The sequence below is a fragment of the Tachyglossus aculeatus genome, chromosome 10 (assembly GCF_015852505.1).
Source record: "Tachyglossus aculeatus isolate mTacAcu1 chromosome 10, mTacAcu1.pri, whole genome shotgun sequence".
In the NCBI taxonomy this organism is placed as follows: domain Eukaryota; kingdom Metazoa; phylum Chordata; class Mammalia; order Monotremata; family Tachyglossidae; genus Tachyglossus; species Tachyglossus aculeatus.
The window spans coordinates 8063813-8082714 of record NC_052075.1 but is presented as its reverse complement, the minus strand read 5'-3'; the positions used below and the strand labels follow the sequence as shown (position 1 = coordinate 8082714).

Here is an 18902-nt window from a genome sequence, read left to right as displayed (position 1 = left end):
ATCACCTCAGTATCTAGATCGAACAGAAAAGGAAATAAAGGAAGATGCAGGGCCAGAGTTGCTTCTTCCTCCCCTTGCTGACTGACCCAGTGAGGCTAATTTCTAAGACAACTTGCTCGTGGCCCCCTGGGAGGTCCAGAGGAAGACCAAAATAGGGTTTTTTTTTCAGTCTCTCATTCACTTCTAGAGAAATTGGAAGCACTTACCCTGTAATGTTCACTTTGGGAAGAGGTTATCTAGGAACTGTGAATGAAAAGTATTTTATTAGTCATATTTGTCACAAAGTTGTGTGGCTACCTAAGGATTGATGCCAAGCCAATCCCACTAAGATTCCAGCAATAGAATGAGCTTGGTTTGACTGGGAGGTTTCCAAAGACTCTACTGTCTCTAAGAAGAACACAAAGCTGCTAATGAAGTAAATATCTGTTTAATTTACAAACATCAGTAGCTTACTGATATCAGTCCAGATATGACAAAGCACACTGCATTATACATGTACATCTAATATCTCTGTAAAAAATTCTGAAAGAAACATCTGCATTTTTACAGGGCACCCTGGGTTTTTAATGAAAGAAGAGCACAAACCACTACAAGTCTTTACCGATTCTACATTGTAATTTAGCAGCAACATGTTAACATGGGGGAACATTAGGGTAAGAAAGTAGTTTTATTATTTCTTGGGGAAAAAATAATCACAATTCTCGATAGTACAGCCTTTTGTTTTAGAAGGTAAAGAACTTCAAGGGAATATTAATTTGTCTACTTTCTAGTGTCATTTTTCTACACACCATTTTATCTTCAGTAAGTATAAGATGTATAGGGAAAATTTACTCTAGACAATTGTCATCTAATGCAAAGATATTTTTCTCTCATATGTTACAAGTTCTCGGGAGGTGTCCTGAATTCCGGCTGAATTTGAAGACTGCATTATCTTCAACGTCAGTTGTTTTTCACGGACACCAGCGGTCTTATGCTAAAGAAAACACCCAGACCAAAAATATTTACCCCAAGACAACATGCTAGGTTAGTTCTATTGCAAAACATCCTGATTTTTAAGTTTTTTTTAAAAAACAAAATACAAAAATATCAGGACAAATATAAATTAATATATATTAAAGCATTGAAAAAACAGTAAAAGGGATGCCTAAAAATGTTAAGTACAATGTACTTTGATACAATAAATATTTCTCAATGAAACTGAATACTGTATAGAGCTGTTTAGAACTCATAGAAACAGAAATCCATATTATTTCTAATTTATCCATCAATAATCTATCTGTTCTTTATCACCCCCTTTAACATTTATATTACAAAAATTAATACTGGAAAAGGATAAACACTTATGTGCTTCTTTTGCTAACACGTTGACAAAGCAGACAACCACAGAAGATTCTTTAGGGGCCTCATCTGCCCTCATGTTTTAAACAAAATCTTCCATCATTTTAGGGAACCCACCTTCTCAGGAGTCTTTCACAACAGGCCACCGTTCACGCCACATACATCTGTTATCCCTGCAAACTCTGAATTCCCATTCACCCACAGCTCTTCCTCATCCATATGGATGTGTCTGGTAGGCGTTACAGGATAATGATCTGAAAGAACGCAGCATCCGCTCAGGCGTTATGCTCCGGTCAGTTTTTCCAATCGATGAGCTGTAGGTTGAAAGGTCCCACGTACGTGTGTCTCCAACATGTTCTAAAGAAGAATCCTTGTTAACAGCGGCTGTCTCCCATCACTGCCGTAACATCTCTGGGTTTGTTGGTTTTCTTTCTTCCAGCTCTTCTGGCCTAGGAGAAGTCTTATTTCAAGCACTCCAATCTTTTGCAATGCAGAAAAAGTCTTTATTCTCATAATAAAAATAAGTCTGTTCTGTATTTTACAATATATTTCAAATATTTCCACTATGAAGCATTAATTAGTCCGACATGGTCAATAAGTATACAACATTTTCCAAAAGACAAGTGTGACGGGGGCACATTTAGGAGGGGCACTTTGTACAGCCACACTTCACCACTTTCTCCACCTCGTCCACAAATGAAGACCCGTCCGTGCACTCAAAAGGGTATTTCCGCCGCTTGCTCCTCAGTGGTCCACAGCACTGCCCGCCTAAACAGCCTCCTTTACATTCTAGCCGTGACACCTTCTTCGTGGTCTGGCAAGCGGCGTAGCCTTGCTGCTTTTGATAGTAATCTCGGACTCGTTCCCCTCGACAAGAGATTTCTAGAAGAGAGCAGAACCGCACGACTTTACAAGCAGCAGGCCACCTTGGCTGACGATACTAAATTCAAGTGGGAAGGGTCTGATTTCCTCACATGGAGGTGGAACCTGGTTGGGACTTCTCTCCCTCACGGGAGATCTAGTGTCTGCCACGCCCAGCTGAATCTCTGGATGCAGGCTATTTTAGCCTGTTTCAGCTTCCTATTTTCAAGTGGCAGTCCTGTCAAACAGCATTTGCTGGGAAAGAAGTGGGTGCAATGATAATCAGCCTTTGCCACTGGTAGTAAATCTGCCTCCCCTCAACCGGCTTGCTCTTCATAGGGATGTTGTGCTTAATTGGGAAGATAATGGGTTCATTTCTAGACTTCAGCTACAACCCAGCCTGCATGCTCCGCTCCTCTAATGCTAACCTTCTCACTGCACCTCCGTCTCATCTCTCGCCGCCAACCTCTCACCCATGTCCTGCCGTGGACCTTGAACATCCTCCCTCCTCATATCTGACAATGATTCTTCCTGCCTTCAAAGCCTTATTGAAAGCATATCCCCTGCAAGAGGCCTTCCCTAAGCCCTCTTTTCCTTCTCTTCAACTCCCTTCTACATCACCCTGACTTGCTCCCTTTATTCATTCCCTCTCCCAGTCCCATACCACTTATGTACATATCCATAATTTATTTATTTATATTAACGTCTGCCTAGCCACCCAGGCTGTAAGCTCAGTTGTAGGCCGGGGCGTCTGCTGTATAATTATATTCTCCCAAGTGCTCTGCACACACTAAGTGCTCAATAAATACGATGGACTGACTGCCATCATGTACAGTGAAAGTGGGAGTGGCTATTTTGCCAAGAGGGAAGGGGGGAGAGAGACAGAGAGAGAAAGAAAGAGAGAGAGAGAGAGAAGATGTAGGGGAGTAATGCCATTTATTAGGACAATCATACTACCTCACCATATCTAGTGAGCTTGTCCTATATACCCAAACATATTTTAAGCAGATCCATCCTTCACATGAACTCACCAGGGAGAAAAGATACCATGCCTACCTACCCCCATTTCATGCCCGTTACTTGCCACAGTTTCCGAGTTCACTCTAGCCTCGGTAAGGGAGGGAAGTGTTAGTAGCAATGATATCATGGAGAGCGGGAGGTGGTGAGCCTGGTGGAAAGGACCAAATGGCCGCACCTCGAAATTATGATGACACCAATCTAATATGCTTGAGGAATTTCCCAGAATCTCCTCAGTAGTCTGGCTTTCTTCTTCTTGGTTCCCCAGTGACCCAACCTCCCTCCAAATGCAAGTGATGGAAGTTTGGAAGGAAATGGCTTTCAGCGCTGTTACCTTTGAAGCCGACATCCTCATGGGGACACTTGCCTCCAATTTCAACAACATTTAGTCTGGAGCAACATGAATGTCTCTATCCCTGAAGTATAGGCTCATTATGTTATTGTTGTTGAAAGCTAGGATGTCGATTAGCACACCTTCCCTCTCCTTCTCAGAAAACATGAGAGCAGAGGAGGTGGGAGAAATGTGTGGTTAGAATTCCCCACATTATATGTTCCAGAATGTTGTGGGGACTTGAACTGGGCATGCTCACTCTGATCTTGAAAGTCCAAGCATTTGAAATGGACCTGAGTCCTGGGAATCAGTGCATGGTAGAAAATTTAATTTAGCCAGGGCAGTTTCAATTTGAGGCACCTGTATATTTTTCTAAAGTTGGCAAAGAAGGATTACAAAATTCTGGGACTGTCTTGGCTTAAGAGGGATATATGGTTCTAGACTGTGAGCCCGTTGTTGGGTAGGGATTGTCTCTGTTGCTGAATTGTACTTTCCAAGTGCTTAGTACAGTGCTCTGCAAACAATAAGTGCTCAATAAATACGATTGAATGAATGAATATATGGTCAACCTACTCAGAGTAATGCTATAGCCGGACAGTACAATAAACGCTGCATTTGAAAGAGACACTTGCATTACATATTGAGAGCTAGTGGTTTAGCCCCACGTTGTCTTACAAATATTTTTTCCCATACTATTTGCAATGCTAATGTTGGGTACACAATCATAAATATGATATTATTGTAGTGACAAGAAAATTGGATGTTTCAATCTTTTTTCTTGTTACGAAATACACATCTTTAGTTTTTATACAGCTCGCAGCTGGTTTTGCTTACCAAAGGAAACAGTTTCAGAGACCATGCAGTTTAATTTATTAGAACTGGAGTTTAATATTATTCAATCTTTTACCTAATACAAGCTACATTCCTCTAACTTCATGAATTACTGAAGTCTAAACTATCTAAAAATAAGACATCTGTTACAAGCTTCCAATGGCTCATTCCTCAAGTTTAGTCATACCGATACATACACGCACACACACTCTCTCTCTCTCTCACACACACACACACATACACACACACTCTCTCTCTCTAAATAAATACCATCTGGGGGAGGATAAAGGGGAGAGCTCTGATGGGCTAGAAAAAATAAAGGTATGTCTAAAAAAGACAGCTTTTCTTCAACCATCTCACCTGCATAGTCTTACAGGATAAATCATTTTAATCTAGAAAGTCAAAAATAAATCTCGGGATAAACAAGGGTTCAGAATAATTGAATATGGCTTCTCAGTTTCAGAAGGCAAAAAGCAGATAATTCATCAGAGGCACAGCAGGCAAAAAAGTAAGAGTTATGTTGGCCAAAATTTGCTTTTGAAAAAAAGTTAAATTTATAGCAAATAATCCGATAATAAATCTTGCTAATAGTTAATCTTGGAAAGAATCTTTTGATTTTTTTCCCCCAGACAGGGGCTTTACAAAGTGCTTGAAAAAAGGAATTTTTGTGAATTTTGATTTTTTTTCAAAATGCAAAAGTGCAGGAGCAATAAGTCTCATCCCAGCAACTGACAACATCAATCTGCTTTTGCTACTTACCTCGGTCACAGCTGTCCCCAGTGTATCCACTACTGCACTCACAATATGGCTTTCCAAGCCCCGAGAGTCTACATTTTCCATGTTTACACTTAATGGACTGGCAGGGGTTAAACAGCTCTCCTTCTTCATCACAGAGGACACCCCCATGCCCCTCTAGGCACTTACAGCTGTAGGAAAATGCATTGATTGGTGAGCAGGTCCCATGCATACATCTTAAAGGGGACAGAAAGAAAACATAGAAGAAAATGCATTAAAGTGAGCAAGGTCAACCACATCACAGAAAGCCATCATAATTGCTGCAACACTGTTTAAAATAATTTTTTTCCCTGAGATGCCAAAGAGGTAACTTGTCCAAGATTTTAAAATACAGAGAGTGGATCTTTACTGTGTTTGCCAGCAGCCAGTCTTGTCCTGAAAGGACACAGTTCAGCCTGAAAATAATTATCTGTTATCACTAGAAAACAGCTGCTGAAGAAACATTGTGGAAGGCTGACAAAGTTCCCAATCAGTAAATAGATTACAACAATAGGCTCATAGTTGACATGAGTGAACAAAATGGCAGTCAACAGGAAAAGCAAACTATGGAGACACCATGAAGCAAAGCACAAGAAAAAGAAACTGGGACTCATCAATCCCTAATGCCTGATGATGTCCCCAAAGTCATGTTCTTGCCAGGACAAATAAAGCAAAGACAAAAGCAAACAAACAAAAAAACCCATTGCCTACTAGGATTTGGGGATAAAGGAAAAAAAATATCTGACGGAGGTTCCATGGTGAGATATCATGACTTTCATCATTCTTTGCTGTAGATTTTTAAAGCCAAAAGGAGAAAAGGACAATTGCCCCATGTAAAACCACCGGAAATTTCTTATGGGAACTTTCATTCTGGACTAGTTTCACTCTTCAAGGAAGATTTCCATGCTCACTAGCCCATGGAGATTTGGGTGGCAAAGCAAGACCAGGCCTGCTCCTGGGCTGGCCAGAGGAAATGGATGAGGCACTATTTAAAAATTGATACGGTTGTAGCAAAAGCTCGAAGAGCAACAAAAATAACTAAAATGAGACCTAACCCCCCAACCCCATGCCTAATGTAACTAGGAAGCTCAGGAGTGTGGTCATTCAATTGCTGATGTGGTGGCAGCAACAATTCTCAAAGGTACCCTGAATCTTTGAGAAGCCTATTTAGAGGGCTTCTGCTCACCCTGAGTGGAAGAGAGAATAGAAAAGGGGATCTAAACATTGCTCCCCAAACTCAAACCGAGATCAATCGTGGCCAGTCCTTGCCACATGGAGAGAGGATCTTTCCCTCTGTAAGCATCACCTTTGAAAGTGTAGGAGGGAGAGAGAAACAGAGAGAGAGAAAGAGAGAGAGAAAGGGAGAAGGAGAGAGAGTGTGTGTGAGAGAGTGTGTGTGTGTGTGTGTGTGTGTGTGTGTGTGTGTGTGAGAGAGAGAGAGAGAGAGAGAGAGAGAGAGAGAGAATCACCTAGGCTGGAAGAGATATGGCCAAGGATCTCCAAATACATGAAAGGTTTCCGGGAAGAAGATAGCAATCGATAGATGCTACCCTAGTCTGAGAATTAGAACAAAAGAAGAAGAACAGCAAATGAATTAGCATGGCATTTAAAAAAAGTCCGTCAGAGACATGACATACTTATTTCCAAGACAGGGGTCGTTGGTCTGCTGGTCGCAAAGGGACCCCATCCACCCTTCTTCACAGTCACAGGTAAAGCCCGACTGGCTGGTGGCGTGGCAGGTTCCGTGCACACAAACCTTCTTGTGGCACGGCTCGCAGCCGGGGAGAATGCCGGTCTGCATGGCGACTTTCTGGAAGTCCTGCAGTTCGCTGTTGATGTACAGGTTACGGATACACCCGTGGAAGCTGGTCCCATTGTGGCTGGGGGACTGGCGCAGGGCGGCGGCTGTGTTTTTCACGGGCATCCCTAGGAAGTGAGCACAACAACGGGGCGCACGTGCCCTTGAGAGGCTGCACACTTTGGAGCTTTGCTCAAAGGGGAACCGAGCTGAATGAAGCTTGACAGATGAGAGAGCTTCGGCAGGGCTTGTCTGGGGACTGGGGTGCGGCAGTGAGAGTTCCTCTGCCAGGCGGGAAGGCCCACTCCAAACAGCTGCTGCTGCCCTAGCTCTGATGACTGAAACTAACCAAGCTGGTGCTTCGTTCCATGCCTTTTCAGTTACTAATTGAGGGCGATTTTGATATCAGTAGTTGTGTTGCTAGTAACAGCAACAACTTACCCACATCTGTTTCAACTGGCTTCAGATCTCCCCCTGCTTAGGGGAAGCAGCATGGCATAGTGGTTAGAGCACAGGCCTGAGAGTCAGGTCATGAGTTCTAATCCCAGCTCTGCCGCTTGTCTGCTGTGAGAACTTGGGCAAGTTACTTCACTTCTCTGGGCCTTGGTTACCTCATCTGCAAAATGGGGAGACTGTGAGCCCCATGTAGGACTGTGTCCAACCTAACTGCTTGTACCCAGTGCTTAGTACAGTGACTGGTACGTAGTAAGGGCTTAACAAATACTGTAATTATTATTAGAGTCAAGAGCATAAACTTGGCAGGAAGACAACCGGGTGGTCATGGGAATGGAATTTATACTTCCCCATCGCAGTCAGCCACCACTGCCAGAGCTGATGGTGTTTTTCTTGCTAACATCTCATCATAAGCCTTTCATCAAAGTGTGTGACAGCTCACTCCAGGTGACAGGCAACAAACTAGGTCTGGAGATATCTATGGTAGGAGCCCCATTAGAGTGTAAATTTCCTGCGGGCAGGGAATGTCTCGTCTTTATGCTGTGCTTCCTAAGAACCCAGCATAGTGCCTTGCACCAAGTGGACACTCAGGCAGCGTGGCATAGTGGACAGAGCATGGGCAGGGGAATCAGGAGTTCATGGGTTCTAATCCTGACTCTGCCACTAGTCTGTTGTGTAACTTTAGGCAAGTCACTTCACTTCTCTATGCCTCAGTTACCTTACCTCATATGTAAAATGGGAATCAAGGCTGTGAGCCCCATATGGGACAGGGGCTGTGTCCAACCTGATTTTCCTGTCTCCACCCCAGTGCTTAGTTCAGTGCCTGGCACTTACAAAATACCATAATTATTACATACTACTACCACTACTACTAGGAGACGTCCACTGACTGTCAGAGAGAGCAAAGTGGTACTCTTTGGGGGCTGCTTTTTGATGTAAAAAGAGTCACAAATGACCTAAGCCATAGCTTGCCCAAAACTTCCCAATGTATTACTGTTTTATGTCAGGCTAGTCGACATGTTGACAGGGAGCCCTAGAAATGGGGCTGCTTTGCATTCATTTGAAAGTTCTGAGAAATATAATGGGCTTAAGTGCTTTACAGTTTGGAAAACATGGATGTAAATCCAGGATAAGATAAGACATCTATAGTCCCATAAAAGCCAATTATGCAAGGTAGTTTACAGAATGAAATTGAAAGGAATATTATAAGATAAATGATATGCACTATATTCTTATTCAGGAAAACGGCTATTCTGGGAAACAGGTAACTACTCCCTCCTCATGATTCTTCTGCTCTTGGAACAAAGTTAAATTTTCCATAGATCACAGGGAAAAATTCTCCCTCCGGTCAGGCTTATTTAAAATTAGGAAAAACCTATCTGAATTGCCCTTTGTTAATATTTATCAGGAATTATCCAATTCCTTGGGTATGTTGAATTTTAGGATGAATCTGCTAATTATTGTATTAAGGACCACTGAGTGGAATGGGTACCAGAAAACACTTGCTTGATTTCTTACCTCCTACATAAAATGGGGAGTCGAAATTCAAGGTGGATTGCTTTGACAAGTTGGAAATGGTTTTGGGGTTTCCACCATCAACAGAGAGTGAGAGGATCTGATCGGCAGCAAGCAGTTCCACTAGGTGAAAATTTCCATCATTTATTGTCTCCACGCTACAACACAGAAAAGACATTCACTTTAGAATTGGAAAGACAATTGAAATTCCTCTGGTAATCTTCTTACAGGAAAAAAAAAATTGCCGCAAATATCTAAAGGCCCTCCATACCTATAAAAAGATCGTCCAGTTAATAGCATATCTTATATCTTATTGAAATTAAAGAGCGGTTGTTAGTACAACATACATTCTGCAGAGACCTAAGCAATCACACAGAAGCTTTGTCCTAATCAGTCAATTAGTTTTACTGTTGCAGAACACTGGAAATAGGGACGATTTATTACTGATTAAGCTAGATTTTTCCCAGTCAGGAAGAAATTAGGAACTACGACATAGTAAACATTTAAAAGAGTTGACAATTCCCCAGGGATTAATGAATGGAAAGGGATGATCAAAACGTGAGGTCATTTTTATATGGTCAAACTTTTTTTAAGCCCCAACTCTGATTGAATGGACTTTTTTTTCACATTTTGGTGACTTCAGCACTAGTGGATTTCGTAGTCAAAAGTGTGGTCCCAGGCAAAGTTTTGTGCACCTTCACCACGCCTTTGCCAATACAAACCTCACCCCTGTCTTTAGGAGGTTTCTGGCAAATTGGAAGACTGGGTTTATTAACTTTATAGAAGCTTCTAATTTCCACATCCTTTAAAGGGAAAGTTGTTCCTTCACTTTTGTTCGCAATTTAGTAGGATTCCGGCATGACTCGACACATGGAAATGAACCAAGATGAAAAAAAAAACATATACATTCTGAAAAATCCACTTTTAACATGTATTTGAATTTATATGGCTACCTCCTTGTCAAGATTTTGGAACACATGCCTGGAATTCCTTTATTTTTTTTTAAATAGGCATTCAGGCTTTTCTACAATTTTTCTAATGATAGTTTCTGAAAGTGGTCATAGGCACAGAAAAGTTAAGTGACTTGCCCAAGGTCACACAGCAGACAATGATAATAATAATAATAATAATGGTATTTGTTAGGTGCGTATTATTTGCCAAGCACTGCTCTAAAGCACTGAAGTGGATAAAAGGTAATCAGGTTGCTCACAGTCTTAATCCCCATTTTATAGATGAGGTAACTGAGGCACAGAAAAGTTAAGTGGCTTGCCCAAGGTCATATGGAAGACAAATAGCCGAGCCAGCATTAGAACCCATGTCCTTTGACTTGCAAGCTGTGCTCTTGCTGTAGGGGACCTGGGAAATGTGGAAGAATGGTACACCGGACTTGGTGATAGACTGAATCTAAACGTTAAAAGAGCACAGAGTTGAAGATAATACAAAAATTATGGATTTCAGATACAGAAAGAACAGTGGTGTTATCTGTGGTGACGAGAAAGTTAAGCAGAAGAGTGAATTTGGGAGGGAAGAGGAGATGGTGAGTTTTGGACAGATTGAGCTAAGGAGTAAAATATAATTAAAGCCTGGAAACATAGTCCACTATTTCTTTTCAACTTAGTGCTATTTTGTGCTCCACATACTTGGCCCCAAGATCATAGACTTTTGGGGTAAAGAAACCATTTGCAAATACTTTGGGATTAGTAAATACCTTATCCCATGGAATAGTACTTGAAAAAGTCTCAGAAAAAGAAGCATAACAATGCAACATGTAACCACTGATCTTGAAAAGGGAAACTGAGGACCCATATTAAATGCCTATCCCTACCATATTCCCTCAAACCTGTCCTTACATAAACTCTTTAAAGCACCATCCATTGTACTAGCCACAGCTAAAAAAAAAAAAAAAACAGCTACAAACTCTGGAAATTTGACGTATGAAAGAGAAATGATGTTTATATTTCAGGTTGGTCTTCACCTCTCAGCTCTTCTTTGGGGTAAATCATATTTGACAGTTTCCTTCTAGGGCACAGTGTGTGATCTCGAAACAGCGTGGATTAGTTGCAATTAAATAAAGCTCCAAGAACCAGCCAGACTTGGGTTAACCAAGATCCCCCTGTGTCTAAGACACTTCCCGATAATGGAGATATTATCGAATAACATCACCATGAGTTCTTTCATGCTGCATTTTGAGAAAGACCATCAACTCAAGGGCTTCACTGGGCATTAGCTTTGAATTTTATTAATAGCTTTTTAAAAATTAGAATAAAAAATCATTAGCCTATAATTAACTTTATAATTATCAATCTAAAAGAATATATCTACACACAGAGTAATCTATACTAAATGATACGAGCAGAATTGTGGTGGTGGCTATGTTCTTTTTTTGAAGGGAGGATTGTATTCAGGACAGATGGAAAAGATTTAGTGTCTTCGATGAGAAGCGGCACTGCCCAGTGGATACAGCATGTGCTTGGGAGTCAGAAGGACCTGTCACTTATCTGCTGTGTCCTTCTCTGTGCCTCTGTTCCATCTTCTGTGAAACAGGTATTAAGGTATTAATTAACAATTGTTAATTGTTGTTAATTGTACTTGCTTAAGACTGGGAGCCCCACGTGGGAAAGGACTTTGTCCAACCAGATTATCTTGTATCTACCTCAGTGCTTAGAACAGTGCCTGGCACAAACAAATACCACAATTATTTTTATTATTACTTCTGAAACTTTTGGGGACACCAATGCATCAATTATTGAGTCCAATTCTCGTTGGGTCTAAAGTTACTCTCCTGTAATAAACTGAGCACTTTGGGAGGAGTGTTAATACTCTCTGGCCACGAGGGGACTATTTATTGCTCTGCTGCCCATGTTGAACATATCTATTCAAATGCATTAACTGAGCCCCTAATGACTAGAAATAATTAATATCCCTCTTAAAGTACCCTAATTCCAGGAAATAAATTAGGGAGGGAGAAACTTTAGTATAAAAAATTGGGCTCATTAGAAATAGCTGGAAATTGTTGGCTTTTTGTGACAATCTATCAATCAAATCATTGCATCGGTTGAAATTCTTAAAAAGAAACTGGAGTAATATAACAGCATCTGAAGAACCTAAATGTTGGCCATTTTTAGCCTAAAATACTGATTTCTAAAATAGAGTAACACTAATTAGTTTTAATATGTAATTTATTCCTAGAGCTAGTAGAACTGTTTCGGTGGGTACCAAACACAAGGTAAACATGTACGTATGAGTGTATGTGTGTGTGTTTATTCTTCGTATTCTGAAAATAGCATTATACATGGTGTTAAATATCTGTACAGTCTTGGTTAAAAAGGAAACAAAAATGTAGGACTTACAGATATTTCCCTAGGTAGTTTTCCTTTGAAGATCTGCCAGTTTTACAGTTCTATCAGTTTATAAGGTGCTTGAAGTCTTCTAGACTGTGAGCCCACCGTTGGGTAGGGACCGTCTCTATATGTTGCCAACTTGTACTTCCCAAGCGCTTAGTACAGTGCTCTGCACACAGTAAGTGCTCAATAAATACAATTGATTGACTGAAGCCCTGACTCAAAATAAGTAACTCGGTTTTTTCCTGCTGCATGTCAGCTGGATAAAGTCTGCTGCTGTTTTCTCCTAGAATCCATTGCTTTGCTGCCCTATTTCCAGTTGGGTCCCACTGAATCTTTCTAGATGTTTCTTCTCCCCATAGCTGAGCAGAATGATAAAGCCCCATTTTTCAACACCAAACTGCCAAGATTTACCACCAAGGAAAGGAGGGACTGCCTAGGTATCTGAAGGCCTTTTCTCAACACAGGGTGTAGAAGCAATGCAATAAAGTTCAAATACCATCATTACCCTCTTGAAGGGGAAAAAAAGGCAAGAAAGCTGAGTGTCAGCTCATTGTGTGCAGGGAATGTGTCGGTTAGATTGTACTCTCTCAAGGTCTTAGTACAGTGCTCTGCACAATAAGAGCTCAATCTAAAAATAGGATTGACTGGCTGACTCACTGTGGCCACTGTTATGGAAAACCAATGAGATGTAGTTTCATGTATTTTAGGACCGGACACTTCACCGTGTCATCAACAGTTCACTACTAGAATCGAGATGTGACATTGCAGTGGGAAGATGCATGGTCTAGAGGAAAGGGCATGCGCTTGGAAGTCACGCGACTTGGGTTCTAATGCTCGCTCCACCTCTTGTCCTCTGTGCCACCTTAATATAAATATCTGGGTATGATTTTTTTCCTCTAGAGCAAAACCATCTGAGCTGCATTATCATTATCAATTGAGAAGCAGCATGCGTAGTGGATAGAGCGTGGGCCTAATCCTGGCTCTGCCACTTGTCTGCTGGGTGACCTTGGACAAGTCACTTCATTTCTCTGGACCTCAGTTACCTGTAAAATGGGGATAGAGACTGTGAGCCCCAGGTGGGACAGGGAATGTGTCCGACCCAATTTGCTTGTACCCACTGCAGTGCTTAGAACAGTGATTGGCACATAGTAAATGCTTAACAAATACCATTATTATCATCATTATTATTATTAATTTGAGCCAATGGGTGTTGCTGTTCAAGGCCTTTCCTTATAAACAGGAATAAGGACTAGGAGTACCCTAATTCTGTGCTTCCGGCACTGAATCAAGAAAAGAGCTCAGCAAAGTCACCCCTTCCTCTGCCCAGCCGGAGTTGGCCTGATAGTGATTTGGCCCTTAGAGAGAAGCTAGCTCACTGAGTATTTGGGTTTGTCAATTCTCTTTTCTGCCCCCAAACAAGTCCAAGAATGTCTACAGAGTTGTTAAAGTCACTCTTCAAAACCTCTGAAGACCTATCCCTCTAAGAAACGAAGGGAATAGTGTATTTAAGCCCCATCATGACTGTTCCAGAGCTTGGAGATAAATGTTATTTATCTGGTCCCCGCTTTTGGAAAACTGGACTTTCACGAAAACCAAAATCTGAAAATCTGAGAAAGAACATGGGAGTTTCTGAAAAATTTGGACCATCACCCAGCAAGTTTTTCACTTTTCCCAAGGCTGTAGATAGTGTGACAGTACATGTGAACCACCCACAGCTTTGTGGAAGTCTGGAAATTAATAGTCTGGAAATTAAATCTTGAGAAGCAGGGTGCAAAGTCAGGCAGGTGTCTGTGCATTATCTACAAGGTGTGTATTCTAATAGCATTTGTGCTAGTTCTAAATAAAGCTTGCTCTTGGGGGGATCAGCCAGTAGACCCTCTCTTTTGTTCAAACATGCCAAGTGCAAGTCATTGCAGTCCTTTCAGGTCACGACAGGAATTGACAAACTTCCTTTTACAAGTCTCCTAGGAATCATATGTTCGATGACTCACAAGAACCTCAAAATAAACCTCTTAAAGTTGAGTCTTTAGATCCTGGACATAAATTGCATTTATACCCATTATTATGTAATCTGGGTTTACTGCACCCGTCTATTGCTTGAGATTTCATTTTCTGGCATTTTTAGCCACTTAATGGATGCATGAAAGCAAAGTAACTACTAAGCTTTGCCTTGTGGGTTGGTTATGAGAGGAAAAGTTTTTAAAAATCGAGTTTAAAAAGTGCCTAATGGTTTTAAATGTCTCTGGCCTTCTTCCCCCAGAACTCTGATGCCAGGACATATTAACGATGATGCCATTTTATATTCAAGTTTTAACCATAACCCCAAAGTCTAATCACAGCTCAAGGAAACAAACATTTCAATAAGCTTGGTTCTATGTGAATTTAAAGATACTGGACAGCCTATTGTAGTAGAAAAGAAGGGCAAGTCACAAAATATCTAGATGTCTTTGTCCCCGACCTGTAAAAGGAGATGACACGCACTTCTGTCCTTCTCCCTGTCAGTTTCACCAGAATGGTTCAAGGACAAATTAGGTGGTTATTTATGTGAATGTGCTATAAAGCTTATAACAATCAAGATGAAAGGCCTATTGTTTTTATCATTATGTATGGCCGGGAACGTATCTTCCAACTCAGTTGTATTGCACTCTTCCATGTGCTTAGTGCAGTGCTCCGCACACAGTAAGAACTCAAATACTACTGACTGATATCCAGAGAAGGGACACGGCATCAGGGCATCTTCACATGAGAGGAAGGTTCTTCAGCACCCATTTCTTTTTCCCGTGAGGACTGAGAAGGTATGGAAGGGGCGGGAAGATGGAGCTAGAAGAGCTTCCATGGGTATTTTCCAAAGGCTTAGGTCCTGAAGAGAAAATCCTGGCTCACTGAGACACAAGGAGTGAGTTTAACAAAAGGGTATGAACCACTTGCTACCTAGATTTTGGCTGGCAGAGTGCAACTAGCCTTTGGAATGTCAATTCTCCAGCACACCCAAGGACCATGGAGATGGGCTGTCATGTTGCCTTTGAAAGACACACAACTGGCTATCTGGAGCAATCATCAGCTCCAATAGGGGCAATCCCACCGGGCAGTCATCTCTACTTAAATTCCATTTTTACTATCCATGAAGTCCTTCACCGGTGGTCTCCAGTTAATTTTCAGCTTTATATACGTGAAGCTGAATATTTATTAAACCTCTATTTATCAAAACTAAATATTCATTATTATTAACCAGCTCACATGAGACTCCGGTGCTTTAAATTATGTATCAAAATGACTTTAGGCACAACATAGAACATATTCTCCCAATGCCTTGGCTACTCTCTGGTTGATTAATCCCTTCTAGGAGGGGCAATTATTATTTATGGTCACTAAGACAGCTTAGGTATGCCACAACACATGTTTTCACTATGCGTACTGGTTAGAAAGCTGTTTTGGAACTAGGGAAAATTGGTCTGACCAAAGCAAGCCTGTTTGGTTACCAAGAACTGTGGTATTGGAAGAAATGTCCTGTACAAGGAATGGGTGAGTCAGGCTTTCCCTAAATAAGGGTTATATCTGATCTGTTGGTGCTAAGTTGAGCACGAGCTCTGAGGAAATCACTTAGAGGTTGGTATAGGAGACTGGATGTCATACAAAAATGGAACTGTGAGCCCACTGTTGGGTAGCGATTGTCTCTATCTGTTGCCGAAATGTACTTTCCAAGTGCTTAGTACAGTGCTCTGCACACAGTAAGTGCTCAATAAGTACGACAGAATGAATGAATGGTGAACATCTCAATGACTTGAAAGAATGACTGCAGCTTTGAAGGAGTCCAGTTTATGTCCAGGAAAGCTCAGGCACTGAGAGAATGTAAAGATTATCAATGCAGTTTGAAAAGAAAAAAATCTACTGGGGATGCCGTGTTTCTCTGACCCTTCCAATTTTCTCCTTAGCTTTCATAATAGTTCATATTGTGGATAAGGAACCAATACTGATAATAAATTGAAGTCCCACTGTGTGTATAGGGTTGATTGTCTAATGTATCCATCTAATTCTGGCAGTAATAATAATAATAATAATAATAATAATAATAATAATAATAATATTTGTTAAGCACTTACTATGGGCAAAGCACTGTTCTAAGTGCTGGGGAGGTTAGGTTACAAGGTGATCAGGTTGTCCCGGGAGGGGCTCACAGTTTTAATTCCCATTTTAGAGATGAGGCAACTGAGGCACAGAGAAGTTAAGTGACTTGCCCAAAGTTACACAGCTGACAGTTGGCGGAGCTGGAATTTGAACCCATGACCTCTGACTCCAATGCCCGGGCTCTTTCCACTGAGCCACACGGCTTCTCTAGAAATGTATGTTATCAAATGTAGCAAACAAATATTAACCTCAGTCCCAAATTTCATTCCCCTTAGCAAAATGTCTCTATTCCACAAAGGGCTCCAAGTATCTTTAAGGAGAAAGTCATCATACGATGAAAAACGGGTGAGATGCTAACAGAAATGAAAATCGAGATGACTATTTGGAAAATCTCAGGAAAGCCAATTCCTGGCACCTTCGTAGGAAGCCTTTACTTGAAAGGGATTTATTTCAGTTAAGATTCTTATTTTACTTTACTATGCTTTACATTTATCAGTCTTAAAACAGAAGAACATTGGATGCATTTTAAATTTGTTATTTATAATAATAATAATAATAATTGTGGTATTTGTTAAGCACTTACTATGAGCCAGGCACTGGGCTAAGTGCTGGGCTACATACTAGATAATCAGGTTGGACACAGTCGCTGTCCCACACAGGGCTCACAGTCTTAATCCTCGTTTTACATATGAGGTGACAGGAACAGGGATGTGAAATAACTTGCCCAAGGTCACACAGCAGGCAAGTGGCAGAGCCAGAATTAAAGCCCAGGTTCTTCTGACTCCCAAGCCTGGGTCTGATCACTCTGCCTTGCTGCTTCTCTTAACATACGTTGCAAGATTTAAATATGACAAAAGGGGAGAATTAGGGACCATTCTCAAGTCTGTCCTGGGTAGAGCATGATCTGCAAGTTGATGCAGTACATTTGGTGGGCAGAAATTGTTGTGGGTAGTGTGAGCATCGTGTCAGTTGTGGTAGGATGCCTCTGTGCTTCACAGCCTCTGCACCAACTGCATAGAACTTTGTGTTTTTGCAAAAAGCAATGAGCAGTGAGGTGTAAGGCAATCTGCTAGTGTCGGTTATAATAACAATGGAATTTGAATTGAAAAAGATCTGTCAAGGTGGTATTTTCAAACCACCTACCCTGTAACCCATTAATTCCATCAGAATCAATAACTATATAGAGTGGGGTTCTCCACAAACACAATTACTGTGTTATAGCAGAGATGGCTGTATTTGTTTTATTTTTCTATCACTTGGCTTGCCATGAACTCAAAAACAGAAGCTTCCATCCAGGATGGCCTGGCTCTCAAAGGAAGACTCTGACGTGTAAATCAATCATTCTATTGGGAGACACAAAGCAATACTTGATCATTTTTATCTAACACAAAAAAGAAAACCTAAATTAAAGGGGAATTAACTTGGCTTCAAATTTTTTTTCCCCAAATCCTACTAATCCCAACCATCTCTATTCCTGTCATCCTATTCGCCATCCTTAGGACTTATAAGTACATTGGCTTATTTCTTCTTTTCTGTTTGTTTTTGCATTCATGTTTTTCCTCCTGCTCCCATTGTAGGAATACAATGTGTGTCAGCAAGATTGCAAATTTTCTGAAAGCAGGGATTATGTTTGCCTAGTCTATTGAAATCTCCCAAGTGCTTAGTTAAATGCTCTGCCTACACTAAGTGCTCAATAAATACCACTTACTGACTGAATAATTATGTGTTCTTGTCTCTGCAGTTTCATCTGTAAATTCCTTGAAGGCAGGAACTGTTTCTTCTGCTTAAACGGTACTCTCTCAAGTGCCTAACTCAGGGTTCTGCACAGAGTAATACAAAATAATTCAAGTACAAATAGTCTCTATTCTAAAATTTTACCAAAATGTACCACATATGGCAACAAGCTCTACACATAGTAGACACACAATAGATACTATTAAATGACAATCACTAGCTCTCATTAACTCTCCTAAAACATCTGCTTCTTTTTAGATGAGAAGCTACACTTCTCATCCTCTCAACTGAATATGCACTTTGATTTATAAGGCCATATCATCTGAATTTCTATTTGGCCTATCCCCAAAAGGCTAAAAAACTGATGTCTCGGCTTCTGAAAGGGTATGGACTCTTTGAGGCTGGTAGGACACCATTTAATAGTCACCCTTGGGGGAATGAGAACGGTATTGCTGTGGATTGGAAGCATTAAGTTGATTCAACTACAAAAGAGTAGTTCTCCTCTTTTCGGGCCACTGATAGGAATGGAAATATTACTCCCACGTTTTGTCTGTCATGGTAGAAAGTAATTCTATTTTCCTAACTGGGAACAGGCTCAGAAATAAAGCAGCTTGGCAAAGACAACCAAGCTCTTTAAAGCACTCAAATTATGATCAGAGTTCATTTATCTGAACCCTCTTCTTAGGCTACGATAAACCCCACTTCATTCCTCTTCAATTCTACTAATCCCACCACGTTTGCAGCTTTTATCATAAGAAAAAAATTTAAATAGTTTTGATAG

At 40.9% G+C, this 18902-nt stretch overlaps 1 protein-coding gene across 1 annotated transcript in view; it reads right to left on the bottom strand.

Annotated features, from left to right (window-relative positions):
• Positions 1–411: 411 nt before the first annotated feature.
• SLIT2 (slit guidance ligand 2) overlaps positions 412–18902 on the bottom strand; it is a 320705-nt gene continuing 302214 nt past the window's right edge. The window contains exons 37-40 of the mRNA XM_038751941.1: positions 8922–9076; positions 6790–7078; positions 5138–5349; positions 412–2220 (exon numbers count right to left, since the gene is read on the bottom strand). Coding sequence (XP_038607869.1) covers positions 1979–2220; positions 5138–5349; positions 6790–7078; positions 8922–9076 — 898 coding nt within the window. The 3' untranslated portion in view covers positions 412–1978. The remainder of the gene's footprint in view (positions 2221–5137; positions 5350–6789; positions 7079–8921; positions 9077–18902) is intronic.